Here is a 16728-nt window from a genome sequence, read left to right on the forward strand (position 1 = left end):
CCACCCAGGAGGAGAAGATGCTCCCTCCCATCAAAGACGCAGCCATGGACCCCGTCCCCACTCCCCCCCTCCAAGCCGCCTCCATCCCAGAGACGCAGCAGCCCAGCAGTGCCACCCCCACCCTCAGTGTCAGCGCCCCCCCACAGCCTGTAGCCTCAGAGGCAGCCTCTCCTGTCCAGGTGGTGGTCCCCCCTGTGAAGGAGCAGCCTGTGCAGCCCCTCCCCACTGTGACCAGGCCCGAAGACCTCCTCCCTCCTCCCACCGAGCTGCCAGCTCCTCCCCCACAGACTGACCCCCCCACAGACACAGTGAAGACAGACACTGGGGACCTACAGAGACACCCGGCCGCTCAGACTCCCGGGGAGCAGGGGGACCCCCTCTCTCAGACCGGAGAACCCCCTCGGGTGGAGGAGTCGGTGGAGGAGGACCTGCTGAGCTCCAACGGGAACGTCCACCGCGCAGCCACGGACTTCTACGCAGAGCTGCAGAACGGGGGAGATTATAACGGGGGAGGGCTGAACGGGAACGGCGTGCTGTTGAACGGGGGGGCGGTGCACGGCTCCAGCCAGAAGGAGAGCGTGTTCATGAGGCTGAACAACAGGATCAAAGCTCTGGAGATGAACATGAGTCTGTCCAGCAGATACCTGGAGGAGCTCAGCCAGAGGTAAACACTGACACTGCGAGCCTAAAGGTCAGGCCAGAGGTTCATCACTATCTCTGAACATCAGATTCCCTCAGTCAGAGAACGTAAAGTGTGTGTGCTGCTCATATTCAGGTATAAACTCCAGCACACCACAGAGACACACAGGAGTGGCATCTATCAGTGTCAGTAAGATCCTAACCATAAGCATCCCTCCCTGTTCACACCAACACATCCACACAGAGGTGTGTCGCCTCCACAACAGCAGCTGTCTGTATCTATCACCTGCAACAGCTGCATTCTGCGTGTGATGACGGAGCAAAGACAAACATTTGGAGAATAGAATGTGTGTGTGTGTGTGTGTGTGTGTGTGTGTGTGTGAATATTGTGTATATTACATTCATTTAACATATTACGACAACACATTACAGGGAGGAATGCTGTGAACTTGACCCTGACATCAGAGCGTGTGTTACAGGTTATCCTTTGTGCTTTATCAGATATCGTAAACAGATGGAGGAGATGCAGAGAGCGTTCAATAAGACCATCATCAAGCTGCAGAACACCTCCCGCATCGCAGAGGAGCAGGTCAGTTACGTGAATCAGAGCGAGACCATCCAAACAGGAAGCAGCGTTTGTGCTCGTTTGACTGACACGCGTGTTTGTGTTCCTCAGGACCAGAAACAGACCGACTCCATCCACGTCCTGCAGAGCCAGCTGGAGAACGTCACCAAGCTGATGCTCAACCTCACCGCTACAGTGAGCCAGCTGCAGAGAGAGGTAACACACCTGGACCACCTGCTGCTTATGTAGCGATCACAGGCCTGCTCCGCCTTGTTCAGCCAGCAGAGGAACTGTTTAACTCCGGAGTTCAAGAGCTGACTGACATTTTGAAATCCCACCGAGCAGATAATCAGTGATGATAGTGAGCAAACAGGATGTGGTTTTATTTCCATCACAGTGGATGTTTCAACACGTTTCATCAGACAGCTTGTATTTGGTGTGTAACTCAAACCAGAGTCAGAGACTTGTTTGATTGGAGTGCAAAATGATCTCAGATGTGTTTAAAGGCATGATGTGGTGGAAGAGAGGCGGCGCAGCACATGTGTGAAGCTCAACAAGAACCACTGCACAGATGAAACAACAGACTAATAAGATAATCACAGCTTTGTGTGACGTTTACTTGGATATGTGGAGCTCCTTTAGCACTCCGGCACATGAAACAAAGTGAAGCTTTGTTCAGATTCAGTTCATCGTCTCTGAGACGAACAGAGATCCTGCTGAGCACAGGGAGGGAGCGAACACAGCAGCATGTGGAGGACGTGCAGAACACAGGTCAGCTGTCCCAAACATGTCTGTGAGTCATTCCTCGAATGTTCTTTGAACGTGTTCATGTTCAGTGTCCGACATCAAAGGTTGACCTCTGACCTTCACCGAGAGCAGACGGTTACAGCTACAGTCCAGCTGCTGCAGGAGGACATGTTGTTCCACTGAGAATAAAAAACACTTAAATATTCAGAGGTTAATGAGACACAGCTAAGTCACATGATCTAAGACGAGATACGGTCTTCCTGTTTGCAGCAGCAGGTGCCTCAGCTTTAAACTTTCTGTCAGGACAAAGAGACAAACCAGTGATACGTTCAAAGATCGTAGCATCTCTGAATATAACCCTGTCAAATATAACACGTGAAGAAGAACTCTGGAGCCTGGAGTCAGACAGAAGCAGCCGCTTCCTGTAAACATGCTTTTATTTGTCTGATTAATGTGTGAGATATTTACAGGGTGAGAACAGGAGACCTAATGAGGTCAGTGAAAGAGGAAGCGGACCTTTCCACTTTCAGAACCAAGTCAAGAACAAACTTTCAAAGTCAGACGGTTTCACAGCCGTGTGGATGTTGCTGTTTGGATTTGGGACCTGTGTCAGCCGTCTGTCAGGACACAAGCTGCTGTGTGATTTATATAATCTGATAATAGTGGAGCCTGTGATATATGATGTTTTAACACAGTGATTCTCAGACTGTCTCCTGTCTCTCTGCAGGTGTCGGACCGTCAGAGCTACCTGGTGGTCTCTCTGGTTCTGTGTCTGTTTCTGGGCGCCCTGCTGTGTCTGCAGTGCTGCCGCAGCTCCTCTCCCTCCCCCAGCACCAGCACTGCTGCCCTGCCCAAGAGCAACCACTACCCCAGCCCCAAGAGGTCTGCCAAACATACCATACTTAAAGTCTTTATATATTTATTAATATCTCCTGCTGCTCCTGACTGGAGGAGGCTGGAACGACACAAACGTGCGTTTTATTTCTGTCTTCAGATGTTTCTCCTCGTATGATGACATGAGCCTGAAGCGCAGGGTGGCCTGTCCGCTTGTTCGCTTCCAAGTCCTTCCACTTGTCCTCTACAGAAGGTAAGAGCCCCCCCCCCTCATAAACACACACATGTCCACACACACTAAACACACACACACTACACACACGTCCTCTCCTCAGACCTGCCGTCTTTGTTTCCTGTCCTCGTGTGTTCCTCCCTCTTGCCCTTATCATTCAGACATCGAGCCTTCACGTCAGGATCATGTTGTCGCTGCTGTAGAGCACTGTCTCTCTCTCTCTCTCTCTCTCTCTCCCTCTCTCTCTCTCTCTCTCCCTCTCTCTCTCTCTCTCTCTCTCTCCCTCTCCCTCTCCCTCTCTCTCTCCTCTCTCTCTCTCTCTCTCTCTCCCTCTCCTCTCTCCCTCTCTCTCTCTGTCTGTCTGTCTCTCTCTCTCTCTCCTCTCTCCCTCTCCCTCTCTCCCTTTCTCCCTCTCCCTCTCTCTCTCTCCCTCCCTTCTCTCTCCCTCTCTCTCCCTCTCTTTCTCTCTCCCTCTCACTCTCTCTCTCTCTCTCTCCCTCTCTTCTCTCTCCCTCTCACTCTCTCTCTCTCCCTCTCTCTCTCTCCCTCTCCCTCTCCCTCTTTCTCTCTCCCTCCCTTTCTCTCTCCCTCTCACTCTCTCTCTCTCCCTCTCCCTCTCCCTCTCTCTCTCTCCCTCTCCCTCTCCCTCTTTCTCTCTCCCTCCCTTTCTCTCTCCCTCTCTCTCCCTCTCTTTCTCTCTCCCTCTCACTCTCTCTCTCCCTCTCTTTCTCTCTCCCTCTCACTCTCTCTCTCTCTCTCTCCCTCTCTTTCCTCTCTCCCTCTCCTCTCTCTCTCTCTCTCTCCCTCTCTTTCTCTCTCCCTCTCACTCTCTCTCTCTCTCTCTCCCTCTCTTTCTCTCTCCCTCTCACTCTCTCTCTCCCTCTCCCTCTCTCTCTCTCCCTCCCTTTCTCTCTCCCTCTCTCTCCCTCTCTTTCTCTCTCCCTCTCACTCTCTCTCTCTCTCTCTCCCTCTCTTTCTCTCTCCCTCTCACTCTCTCTCTCTCACTCTTTCTCTCTCCCTCTCACTCTCTCTCTCTCCCTCTCCCTCTCTCTCTCTCCCTCCCTTTCTCTCTCCCTCTCTCTCCCTCTCTTTCTCTCTCCCTCTCACTCTCTCTCTCTCTCTCTCCCTCTCTCTCTCTCTCCCTCTCTTTCTCTCTCCCTCTCACTCTCTCTCTCTCTCTCTCCCTCTCTTTCTCTCTCCCTCTCACTCTCTCTCTCTCCCTCTCACTCTCTCTCTCTCTCTCTCCCTCTCTTTCTCTCTCCCTCTCACTCTCTCTCTCTCTCTCTCCCTCTCACTCTCTCTCTCTCTCTCTCCCTCTCCCTCTCTCTCTCTCCCTCTCTCTCTGCTGTTTCCTGTTGCACACGTGGCCGCCATAGAGGCTGATTTGCTTGTTGCTGTCCCCTCGAGCAGCTCGAGCTCACAGCGAGCTTCTGCTGCAAACACTTAAAGAATGAAAATCTTTGACTCATGAAACCTGAAACTCCCCCTGCTGATCATAATCCCTCAGCTGTGTGTGTGTGTGTGTGTGTGTGTGTGTGTGTGTGTGTGTGTGTGTGTGTGTGTGTGTGTGTGTGTGTGTGTGTGTGTGTGTGTGTGTGTGTGTGTGTGTGTGTGACAGTGTGCCCTTGAGAGGCTGTCATTGCCAGCTTGTGCACATGCAGGCTGAAGGAGTGTAAGAATAGAGCATGCTGGTGCTTCGCTGGCTCGTAGACGTTTGCAAGTAGTGATGGATAATACGACTCCGTGCTCTCTGTGTGATTCCAGCTGTTCATGAGTGTTATCTCGTCCACAGACGTAATTAAAATACACATTTTTGCATCTTTAATCAAACTACTTGCAAGGTCACTTCATGCTTGTTACATGTATGTTTTCCTGTTTGCCATTCCATCATTAACTGGCCCCTCTCTCCCCTCCCCAGTAGGTCCAGATGACTTGTACATTGTAGAACCTCTAAGGTTTTCTCCAGAGAAAAAGGTACAGTGTCTGTTCCACCTGCTGCTGTTGGCTGTGAGGCCGCTCTGTGTGTTCAGTCAGTCTGTATGATGAGTGTGTCAGAGGCAAACCTGTTAGCCACTCTGACACTGTGGGTACATGCATGAGTACATGGAGGCATGGTGAACTGTGGACCCGTGTCACAGCACTGGGATCACTTAGAATGTCTTTGTTGTAGGCCTGCACAATTATAACTGATCTTTGCTCTCACCTCAGGCTGCATCCCTGCTCATTTATAATCCTTTGCTACCTGCTGCAGACTCTCGACGTTGTCTCTGTGTCGTGTGTCAGCAGCTCAGAGTGTAGACGGATTAGTTCAGGAAGCACTGTAGTGAAAATGTAGTTTCCTGTGAGCAGAGCACTCACTCATTAAACACCAACATCACAGTTGGTCATGTTTGTTAAAGATCATATTAGTTGTGCAGCCCTGCTTTGTTTAGATATAATTTGTGTTTCTTCATCATCCCCTGAACCTGCCCTCCCTCCTCTGACCCTTAGTGTGACCTCAGAGTCTCGTAGTGGTGAATCTGGTTTCTCATCATCACAAGTGTCCTGTGTTTGTGTGAATGTCTCTCTAACTCTTCCTCCTCCTGTTTTCTGTCTCTGCAGAAAAAACGCTGCAAAGCAAAGTCTTTGGACAAAGTTGAGAGTGTGACGGCGTCCGAGTCGCCTGTCCCGCTCACAAACGGGGCTCCAAAGTGTAACGGCTTCCAGCCGTGCCTCCCTGAACCTCCACCCCCTCCGCCCCCTCCTCCTCCTCCTCCTCCTCCTCCTCCTTCTCCTCCTCCTCTGCCACCTCCTGCTCTCCCACCTCCTCTCCCTCCCCCTGCAGAGGAGGTGCCATCCCTGCCCGCTTCAGAGACCAGCAGCTGCAGCTCGTCCACCCACTCCGAGGAGTCCTTCACGAGCCGCCTCCCCCCTCCCTCCCCCAGCTTCCCCTCCGCAGGCCTCTGCAACGGCCACGCCCTCCCCTTCCACCTCCAGCAGCCCCCGCCCACAAAGTCCCGCCAGGAGAAGCGCTCGATGAAGAGGAGGAGGTCTCGGCAGACGGAGCTGCAGTTCCCCGCCGTGCCGGGGGGGCGCGTGGGGTCTCTGCCCAGCCTGCAGCAGCTGATGAAGGGAAACAAGGAGATGAGTGTGGGGACCATCGGGGTGACCGCCGTCACCGGACACATTTGAACACTAACTCGAACTTTCTATCCACAGACACACACACGCACACGCACACACACACTATGGTAGCAGACTTGTGTATGAAGGAGATGAGGTCTTACTGCATCCCAAAGAACCACATTTCCCATGAGCACCCAGGCGCACCGCGAGCTGCAGCAGAAGCCCCCGGTCCTCGCCGCTCCTGTCAGAGACCTGTTTACGGTTACGTGCCTTTTATCTGTTAGACTCATGAACACAAAGACTGGTGATGGACACAGAGACTCCAGGTGTTAGTCACATCCATTCAAGTCCATGTTTTTCTACTGGAGAAGCACATTGTCCCCAACAGGTGAGCACCAGTGACTTTTCACCCCCCACCCCCCCCAGTGTGAGCACAGAGAGCAGAGGCCCCGCCCTCAGCTCTACATTCTTCCTGCAGGAACTTCATGAAGTTTGAGCTGCTCTGTGGATGAGACACGGAGCGTGACGTCTCTTTTCCTCATGTCTTCTGTCTTCATGTCATCCGCTCTGTCTGTGTGTCGCATCCTGACACGACTGCAGGTGTGTGTGTGTGGGACCAGAGTGTTACACTTTCCTGTTCTTCAGCCTCTGTCTCTGTCAGTGTGTCAAACCGACCGCCCGAGCTGAATGAAGAGTCCTCTGCATGTGTGTGAGTGTGTGAGTCCTTTCACTTTAGTCCCGTTTGACCTCAAACTCCAAACTCAGGCGCAGCAGGTTGAAGATCCTGAGAGTTCAGGTGAGTCTGGGTCGGGCCCGCAGAGCTCACACACACCAAGAGGAACTGTTACGGGAGATGAGGAGACTGTGAGGAGGCTGAAACAGGCTGCAGGCCAACGACAGGCTTTTATTTCTTCTTCTCTTTTCTTATTGTTGCAGTTTAAAGTTTCCTGTTCAGGGTTCAGGGTTCACTGTACTGTAGGAGCACCTCGGGTGGTAGAGCTGAACGTTTCCACTTCTTTTACACGCACTTACACACACACACACACACACACACGCGCGCAGAGACTACTGGGACCCTGCAGCCGACTCTCACCGACGTTTTATTTATCTATTTATTTATTTAAACAACGAGAGATTTGTGTGCGTGAGGCTGCGGCCTGCAGGGTCTCAGGAGTTCATCCGTGTGCTGCACAGAAATATTACAAAGCGTACGCACACATGACGTCTGTTCTTATTACTCTGACTCTATCACAGCCCTGAGGTACACGTACACTTCTCTTCCCCTCTCCTGTCCGTTTGCCTCAGCCTGAGTTATCAGGCGGTGCGATGTCAGTCACTCGTCCTGCAGCAGCTGCTATCAAACAAGAAAACTGTCAGGATCCTCTCACTGCTGCGTTTGAGTCTGTGCAGAGCTGCTCGTGGAGGAAAGGGCTCACTGAGTCTCGTTTGTGTCCGAATGCTTGTCGACTGATTTTAACCTCTGCCCTGTCGATGGTCACGTGACTCGCCTGCGCTAACGTTCAGGTGGATGTTTGAGCTCTGCAGGGAGTCTCGGACGTGAAGAGGGCTTCAGTGTAGGTTGTTTTTAATGAATGTTTGTGTGTGTGCAGTTTCTGAGCGGCTCTTTGTGGTTGGTTTTGTTCGTTCTAACAGAGACAGAGAATCTTCCTCGTTACCTCCTCTGACCAGCTCCTGCAGCTCCTGCAGCACCTCCTCCTCTCTCACACATCTATCCACCATCACTCGCCTCTCTGTGACTGTGAACTTTAAACACGCCTGCTTTTATTAACCACTCTGACATGTTTCCATCAGCAGCCTGAGCTCTCTGTGCACCCCCACGCTCACTCTTTTATTCACGTGTCATTGCTCTTAATGTGTGCCCCCCCGAGTGATGATTTTAAAGAGAAGGATTTGAATCGTTGATGGACAAAGGGAACGCAGCAGAGACGGATGATTTCATGTGATTCTGTTCGTTCCACACGCCGAGCGAATCATCGTTTTTTTTACCCTTGAATGTGTATGATCTCATGTATGTGTGTAAACCTGTATGCATGTGTTATTATTGATCTCATGTATGTGTGTAAATGTGTGTGAGTTACGCGTAAGACTACTTTGAATCTACTTTTCCTGTAACACAGCGAGTAGGGGGACAAATTCTCAGTGTGCACTTTGTATGACTCCTCATGCCTTTTTGTTTTTCTACCTTATATGTCAAGTGCTTTCTTTTCTCTCTCTCTCTCTCTCTCTCTCCCTCTCTCTCTCCCTCTCTATCTCTCTCTCTCTCCCTCTCTCTCCCTCTCTCTCCCTCTCTCTCTCCCTCTCTATCTCTCTCTGTGATTACTCTGAAGAGCTGCACAGGACTTTTGAGCAGGAGTGAGTTACTACAAAACTGTAGTGCCATTAGAAACTGTGAATTTCTAAATAAAACCTTTTTTGTTGTCTTTCACTTCCTCTTCGGGTGTTTTTATTTGCACGTTGGATAATAACGTCATCGCTGAGGCACTTTTAGAAACAGACGTAAAATGAGAAACTCGGATGGTGTTGAGACTTTAGAAATCCATAAAGGAAAATAATTTTCTTCTTATACTCTTCAAGGAGTCACTGACGGGCTGACGCTCTGAAACTGATCCTCATTCACATGTTATCTGTCCAGCTGGCTTCCCCTTCTGAAGTCGGGACACAATAATGTTCAGCTGATACCGAGAGAGTCTGCTGAATCTAATGAGGATCATCTCTGCAGCACGTCGGTGCAAACACAACAAACTGTTTGCAGGTTCATTCTGCTGCCTTCAAGTGTTGTTGGAAATGTTACTACTGTGGTTACAGTGCCTGAACTACTCCAACAACTGAAGGAACATAAAGTTTGGATGTTGCACAATAAATGCTGACATACAGCTTTAGGATCTGAATCGGGAATTTCCTTTGGATATTGGTGCAAAGCAAAAAATACAGAATGTAGAAAAGCTGAAGAATGGACTCAAAACATGAACTTCAGTGTTTTTAAAAGATGACAGAGTCTAAAAATGAACTTGGATAAGAGGTCTTTACTTTAATGTAACTTAATGGGCATCTTCAGCAAGTTAACTAAGACCTGAGCACCACGTCCTCCACAGGTTGTGCAAAGCCCCACAGGAGCAGAGGTCCTCACCGTGCAGCTGCATCACTGCATGCATCAAAGAAAGATAACTATGACACTGAACACAGGGTGGATGATCAGAGACGGAAGCAGCACATAATGATCTGTAATTGTGACAGAGCTTTGTCACTTTCTAACAGAAACTACTTCCTGTGGAGACACTGAAAGCTTCGTCTCTGCTTCTCTGTTTGTTAAATCTATTCCACAATATTCAAGTTTTTCTAAACAGCATCAAACGAAAAACAGACATAATCACGTTACACCAACCTAACGATAACTCCAGTCAGCATAACTTAACAAGAGACATTAAAACAACTTGAACTTTAAGACTAAGAAATCCTTAATGACTTGGTTCCTTTGTTCCTGTAGACTTGAACTTTGTTCAACACAATAAATAAATGAAAAGTAATTTTGTTATGATTATAGGAATATTTATTTTCCCATCAGATTACATTAATAACATTAATAAGATGATTGTTTCAAGCTGTGTGTTTAATAAGGTCCCAAGGAAAGGAGAAAAACCTTATTTGTAATAGGCCTGTTTAAAGTTAACCTTTAATAAATGATCTCAGAATGTTCTTATTACATAACATGTCTATCAATAAAGAAGAAGAAGAGGCGCGATGCTACCTCCGACCACACGGTGTCGCTGTGAGCAGAGCGGGGCGCTGTTTACGTTCATCAAAAACAACATGGAGGACGAGCTGGATGTTGATATCGAGGGGGACGAGTTTGACAGCAGTCTGAGGTGAGACTCTTTAAAGTCTGGGGTTATTTAACATGTAGACTGTCCGCTGGGTCAGTCTGCTTCAGTCCGGACCGGTTTACGGAGACCTGGTGCCGTTTTCAGCCCCGTAGAGGAGGGTTAGCGGGGTTAGCTAGCTGTCCTGTGTGGCAGCTGGAGCTTTTACCTGTTATGTTAGTGTTCATATTAATGTTAATGTTTAAATTTAATGTTAAAGCTTCTGGTCTGTGTTTTGTAGTGAGCTGCACGGTGCAGGTTTAGACCAGGAGCAGTTTTTGCAGTCTGCGTGGAGGAGCAGCGCGGGGATGCTGGTAAGACTCCATGAAGCTAACTGTCCAATTGCCGGATGTTTACCAGTGTGACTGTCCTTGGAGTTGACTCTGGTTTTCTGTCTGTGTTTTTGTGCAGCCGTGGGAGTTGGACAGCTCCATCAGCCCGGAGAACAGGGAGGTGATAGAGAAGATGCTGCTGGAGGAACAGTATCCTTTCACTGACCTTAAACGCATCACGCACATGAACAGTTTATGATCACACAATGTGGGAAAATAGAGTGTTACAGTAAAAGCCCCGGGATGAGCTGAAAGATTAAAGACATTTATAATTGAACAGATTGTGTCTTTAAGGATGAACATTTTAATGTATAAAGAATGTAGAGACAGAAAATGAATCCAAGAGAGAAATGTGTTTTAACAACAGATAATTCAACAGTTTGTTATTCCCGCCTCTTCAGTTTTATTATTGTCTTAATTTACTGAAACATTGTCTGTGTGCAGCGTTTTTGTTTGGATCATAGCTTGGATCAGTCATCATTAAATCTGTTTGTCCTGAGCTGTACCTGTAGATATTACCTGACAGGTGAGCAGGTTCCGAATCACATCTGGGAGAGTAACGCAAACAACAAACCCAAAGTGAAGAAGTAAGTCAGCTGTTCACGCGGAGCAGAGGTCTCTCGTGTTCCTCTTGTTGTTGGATTAATGTCCTTCTGTTGTCTGATGGATGTTCAGGTCTCCGGCCAAAACCTCGACCTCTTCGTCAGGACCGTCCTCTCGATGGTCCCAACAGGAGAGAGAGCTGTTTGAGGAAGGGCTGGTAAGGTGGAGTCTAACTTGTGCTGTGTGTACAGGCCAGTAACAGGTATTAACCATATATAACCCTACATATACGAGGACCCTGAGGTGTGTTTCTCTGCAGGCTCAGTTTGGTCGGAGGTGGACAAAGATCTCCCAGTTGTTGGGCAGCCGTTCTGTTCTGCAGGTGAAGAGTTACGCCAGACAGTACTTCAAACACAAGGTGAGACGTGTCCTTCACTTTTCACCTGTGTGACGAGTTTCAGTTGAAGTCATCCAGAGTTAAACTTTCCACATTACTCAAACTCTGTCACGTTTAATCCTCAGGAGGGTTCGGGCAACAAAAAGGAACAATAAACAAACTCTTCTGTTATCCTGTTTTTGGTTGTTTTTTTTCAGACAAAATCAGAAGGCACAGCAGCCCCCCCTGCAGGTCACCTGCTGCACCTGCAGCCTCCTCAGCCCACCTCCAGTCAGGCCCCCCCTCTGACAAACACAGTGCGTATAGAGAAGCTGTCTGATGAAGAGGATGAGGAGGTGGACATCACAGACGACCTGAGTGATGAAGGAGACAGTGATGATAAAACTGAGTCCTGTGAGCTCCACACTGACCCCCCCACAGAGGAGCAGACAGAACCAGGTCTTACTCAGACCGATGAACATCCGAGCCACAGCTCCTTGTCTCCACAAAGTCCTCGACTAAACCCTGTGGTGACGGTGTCGGACCAAAGAGGATCCATCCCTTCAGATCCTCCTCAGGCAGGAGCTCAGACAGACTCACAGCACCAGGACCAGAGCTCCCAGTCTGAGAGTCCAGCACAGAGCGCTCAGCTGGAGGATGCCTGCGGGGATGAGCCAGGTTAGACTGTTAGATTTATGTAAACATTACCTCATGATGAAGTCCTTCCGGGTTCCTTTGTTGAGGTTAAACTGTGCTTGTAACTTATTCCTAGACCCTGCTGAGAAGACGGAGCAGAGTCTGACTGCTGGACCAAAAGAAGAAGAAGACGAGGAGGAGGAGGAGGAGGAGGAGGAGGAGGAGGAGGAGGAGCTGCTGAAGCCCCCTGAAGAGGAGATAGAGATAGACATGGAGAGCATCACTGAAGATGAGAAACAAGCTATCCCAGAGTTCTTTGAGGGCCGACCTTCAAAGACCCCTGAAAGATACCTGAAGATCCGAAACTACATCCTGGATCAGTGGTAAACCTGAGACATGTTTGCTCACTTGTTTCTTCGTCCCTCTGCAGAGGAAGAAGAGCTCAGTGATTGTTTTGTTCACCAGGATGAAGAGCAGACCCCGGTACCTGAACAAGACGTCCGTCCGGCCCGGTCTGAAGAACTGCGGGGACGTCAACTGCATCGGGAGGATCCACACGTACCTGGAGCTGATTGGAGCCATCAACTTTGGCTGCGGTGAGTTCACTGAACTCACAATTTCATCTTTGTTCTTTATGCGCTGCGTTTGGAGCTTTTTGAAGTTTTAAGTCGAGATACAAAAACCAGACAAGGATGTAAAAATGACGAGCAAACTGTGCGCTGGGCGTTACGGAAGGAGAGGGTTAAAGGTCATCTTCTCTCTCATCTTCTCTCACAGAACAAGCCGTCTACAACCGTCCGAGGGTGGTGGACCGGTCCAAGCAGAAGGAGGGAAGAGACGTGCTGGAGGCGTACCAGCTGGCTCAGAGGCTGCAAAGCATGGTGGGTAACCATCAGATCTAAACACCAAACATCTGAACTTTGAGTGAACTGGACTGTGAGCTAACTGCTGATTGGCTGTGTTTGTAGCGGACCAGGAAGAGGCGTGTGCGGGACACTTGGGGGAACTGGTGCGATGCTAAAGATCTGGAGGGACAGACGTACGAGGTTTGGACACAACCTGTGAACTTATTATTCATCAGTGTTTAGTTTCACTTTACTCACTCATCCTGTGTGTTTGTTTCTCAGCATCTCAGTGCGGAGGAGCTCGCTCTGCGGAGAGAAGAGATGAAGAACCGTCCGAAACCCTGCAAGAGCTCCAGATTCAGAGAGTGAGTGTGTCCGCGCAGCCTTGTGTTTATATGTGTGTAAAATCTGACGGTCTCGCTCCTTCTTCCAGGTCTTTGGATCCGTTCCAGCTGATCCCCTGCAGGTCTTTTGGAGAGGACGTACAGGTCAGTGACATCATCTTTCTCTTTCATTATCGCTGTTACAAACATGGCAGTCACCAGGAACAAAGGAAGCAACATAAAGCTGATGTGGTTTAGATCAGGGGTTCCCAAACATTTCCATGCCAAGGCCCCCCAAACAGCATTAGCTTCTGGCCGGGGACCCCCAAACCCACAGACAACAGAGAGAGGGACAGCGTCGATTTTTTTGGCAGCATCCGCACCAAGCAATTCTCGGACAATGTCTTTGGTAGCTGGTAGAATCAAATCCTCTCCAATTGTGTGAGGTTTTTTAGCACGAGCAATGTGGTATGAGGCTAAAAATGATGCCTTCAGGGCCCGCTCGGCACGGTAGCTTTCTGTGTGAATGCAGCAGATTGCCTGACCAAATGCTCTTCTTTACGTCTGAAGAAGTCTACTGTTTTATCGGCCTCTGCCGGATGTTTTTGCATCCAGTGACGCTGAAGTTTCGAAGGCTTTAAACACTCGTTTGAGAGGGTCTCCAGACGGAGGATGCGTTTCGGGCAATCATGGCCATTTTTCTGTATTGCTGAATTTGAGAATCCGAGATTACGGCAGTTTACGTGTTGTTAGGTTCAGGACAAATGGTTATTAAAAAAAAATTATTATTTTTTTTGCATTTTTTTTTTTTTTTCCCCTCCTATTTTCTGAGCCCCCCTAGCGCTCCCCCTGGCGGCCCCCACTTTGAAAACCACTGGTTTAGATAACAAACACTGCTGTGTGTGGTTTAGATTACCGACAATGATTGAAACACAAAATGTCGCCTATAAACTACAAAAAGAGGAATCAGGTGGTGCAAAGAGCAAAATGAAAGGGCCGCAACTCATCCAGAAAACCCAACAAACAGCTTCCTCCACAGACTCTCTGTAGCTGACAATAAGTTTCACGAAAGACAATAAAACACAAACACACGTTAACACCTCAGAGACACAGAGGCGACTGCTGAGGGTTGATCTCATCATTCAGTTATCAGACAGCTTGTGATGAGTGGCAGCCGAATCCAGGGAAGACTGGAGCACCTACACAGGTGGGCTGTCCCTCTCCACCATAAGGTACAGATGACTTGTTTGTCACCTTAACTGACAAAGGAAAAGAAAGCAGATAAAGAGCACAACATGCAGGGTGTCCTGCAGGAAGAGAGTTTTTATTATCAAGGTTATGAATCATCAGAAGTCATTATAAGATGCTTTTGGAACGTCACTGTATAAAATGCATTTCTTACATCTTCTCTTGCACCGACGTCTGGAGCGACCAGTGTGGAGAAACTCTTAGCTCTTGTTTGTTGTCCTCAGGAACCATTCCAGGTCATTGTGTGTGCAGAGACTCTTCTCATCATGGACATGGTGTGCTACACACACACACACACACACACACACACACACACGCACACGCACACGCACAGGGCTTCTATTATTTCTCTGTATGTGCCTCCTTGTCTCCTCTCTCCTGCCTGTGGCCCAGGCTTCTCACATATTAACAGAAGAAGAGAGAGGACGCTTGGCTTGTTTTCGATATCAAATGTATCATACAGTGTCTCAATCATTTAGTGTATTTACTTGTATTCCTATTTTCTTAAAATGATACGCCTGTGTGTTGTGTCCATCAGCACGCACACGTGTCGAGGGGAGAAGTCATCGGCCTGCTGGGAGGAACTTTCAACGAGGAGGAGAAAGTGTTAAAGGTGAGAGAGCGGACGATGAGGAGAGAGAGTTTATTTACAACACAGTGAGGTTTGTATTCATTGAGACGTGTGTGTGTATGTGTGTGTGTGTCTGTGTCTGTGTCTGTGTCTGTGTCTGTGTCTGTGTGTGTGTGTGTGTGTGTGTGTGTGTGTGTGTGTGTGTGTGTGTGTGCAGATCTGTGCTGCAGAGCCGTGTAACAGTGTGAGCACCGGTCTGCAGTGTGAGATGGACCCGGTGTCTCAGACTCAGGCCTGTGACGTGCTCTCCTCTCTGGGCTTCAGTGTGGTGGGCTGGTACCACTCACACCCCTCCTTCCACCCGAACCCTTCAGTTAGAGACATCAACACGCAGGACCAGTTCCAGGTGAGACCATTGAAGTCACGCTGGAGTGAGTCTGCATGAAGGTGTGATCTGATTCCCTCGGTTCTGATTCTTTCAGAGTTATTTCTCTCGTGGTGGAGCCCCCTTCATCGGGATGATAGTGAGCCCGTATGACCCAGCTAATCGCTCCCCCCACTCCCAAACCACCTGCCTGTTGGTGAAAGCGAGCCAGGAGCCCTCAGGCCCACAGAGTGAGTTCCACACAGAAACACGTCAATGATTTAAAACTGTTCAGAATCTAAAAGTGGAAACCAGCTGACACTGTCGCGTCTCTGTCTCTCTGCTCGTCCTCAGAGCTGCCCTACAGATTCGACTTCCTGTCCTCAGCCGACCGTCCAGACTGGGAGCAGACGATGAGGAGAGCTCAGTGGATCATCCACAAATACTGTCAGACACCCGGGTGAGAAGACAGAGTCACCACTGCGCTGACTCGTGTGGTTTGATGCTGATCCTTCCTTCATGTCTGAGGATCTAAAGTGTTTCTCTGCTCTCTGTAGGAGCGTGCAAATGGAGAGGTTTTTCCGTAAAGACTCCCATCTCACCTGTCTGGAGAAGGTCTGTCTAACGGATCAGTTTACCTGCTGATAGCAGCTTTTACTGTTTTCATCTCTTTGTCTAATTTGACCTCTTCCGTTGACCTCCTCCCTGTAGATGCTGTCGTCCCTGGCCAGGTACCTGGAGCCCCTGCCGGATGAGGAGGGAGACCCCTTCCTCACACAGATCCAGGCTCTTTTCCAGTCGGACTTTATTGCCAAACAGCAGCAGGAGCCTGAAGAGGAGGAGGGAGAGTCTTTGAATGTGTCACACAGAGCGGTGGAGTCAGCTGAGCTTGTTTTTGATCAGCTGATGGGCGAGGAGGGGCCCCCGCAGGGAGGAAGAGACTCTGACGAAGAAGTTAGCAGAGCTTCTGACAGCAGCTCAGAGACAAACAGCAGCACGGTGTTACATCTGGGCTCTGTGCTGTCCACTGAACACGACTATTTACTGTGATCATGGACCAAACAGTTTACTGACCATTCCTTCATGTAAATATCATCTTCTTTTGTACCAGTGTTACCAGCAAAGCAGAAACCCAAAGACTGACCAGCACAGGTGTGTGTCTGTGTGTGTCTGTGTGTGTGTGTGTGTGTCTGTGTCTGTGTGTGTGTGTGTGTGTGTGTCTGTGTGTGTGTCTGTGTGTGTGTCTGTGTGTGTCTGTGTGTGTCTGTGTGTGTGTGTGTGTGTGTGTGTCTGTGTGTGTGTGTGTGTCTGTGTCTGTGTCTGTGTGTGTGTGTCTGTGTCTGTGTCTGTGTGTGTGTGTGTCTGTGTGTGTCTGTGTGTGTGTGTGTCTGTGTGTGTGTGTGTGTGTGTGTCTGTGTGTCTGTGTGTGTCTGTGTCTGTGTGTGTGTGTGTGTGTCTGTGTCTGTGTCTGTGTGTGTGTGTGTCTGTGT

At 49.2% G+C, this 16728-nt stretch overlaps 2 protein-coding genes across 2 annotated transcripts in view; both read left to right on the forward strand.

Annotated features, from left to right (window-relative positions):
• The window catches only part of suco (SUN domain containing ossification factor), a 47998-nt gene extending 39430 nt beyond the window's left edge, over positions 1 to 8568 (forward strand). The window contains 8 exon segments of the mRNA XM_069679519.1: positions 1 to 664; positions 1141 to 1228; positions 1316 to 1420; positions 2679 to 2833; positions 2946 to 3006; positions 3008 to 3038; positions 4939 to 4991; positions 5619 to 8568. The exon segment at positions 1 to 664 is cut by the window's left edge and continues 650 nt beyond it. Of these exon segments, the coding sequence (XP_069535620.1) occupies positions 1 to 664; positions 1141 to 1228; positions 1316 to 1420; positions 2679 to 2833; positions 2946 to 3006; positions 3008 to 3038; positions 4939 to 4991; positions 5619 to 6188 (1727 nt within the window). The 3' untranslated portion in view covers positions 6189 to 8568.
• A 1382-nt stretch (positions 8569 to 9950) lies between these two features.
• mysm1 (Myb-like, SWIRM and MPN domains 1) lies at positions 9951 to 16537 on the forward strand. Its single transcript, XM_069680032.1, has 20 exons — positions 9951 to 10006; positions 10242 to 10314; positions 10412 to 10482; positions 10845 to 10919; positions 11008 to 11092; positions 11195 to 11293; positions 11470 to 11929; positions 12024 to 12270; positions 12353 to 12483; positions 12665 to 12768; positions 12856 to 12933; positions 13015 to 13097; positions 13166 to 13220; positions 14528 to 14578; positions 14842 to 14916; positions 15092 to 15280; positions 15357 to 15489; positions 15593 to 15698; positions 15796 to 15853; positions 15950 to 16537. The coding sequence occupies exons 1-20, from the start codon at positions 9951 to 9953 to the stop codon at positions 16286 to 16288; spliced, it is 2568 nt and encodes an 855-aa protein (XP_069536133.1). The 3' UTR covers positions 16289 to 16537.
• Positions 16538 to 16728: the final 191 nt, after the last annotated feature.

This window comes from Semicossyphus pulcher, unplaced genomic scaffold (assembly GCF_022749685.1).
Source record: "Semicossyphus pulcher isolate SPU_LCO1_2020_fin unplaced genomic scaffold, fSemPul1.0.p SCAF_4, whole genome shotgun sequence".
Classification (NCBI taxonomy): domain Eukaryota; kingdom Metazoa; phylum Chordata; class Actinopteri; order Labriformes; family Labridae; genus Semicossyphus; species Semicossyphus pulcher.

What these genes read in the sequence shown, in the direction of transcription:
- mysm1 (XM_069680032.1), top strand. Translation starts at nt 9,951, where the DNA reads ATGGAGGACGAGCTGGATGTTGATATCGAGGGGGACGAGTTTGACAGC. An exon ending in AGGAGGAGAAAGTGTTAAAG is followed by an intron (nt 14,917 to 15,091) that starts GTGAGAGAGCGG and finishes GTGTGTGTGCAG; the next exon opens with ATCTGTGCTGCAGAGCCGTG. An exon ending in ACACGCAGGACCAGTTCCAG is followed by an intron (nt 15,281 to 15,356) that starts GTGAGACCATTG and finishes TGATTCTTTCAG; the next exon opens with AGTTATTTCTCTCGTGGTGG.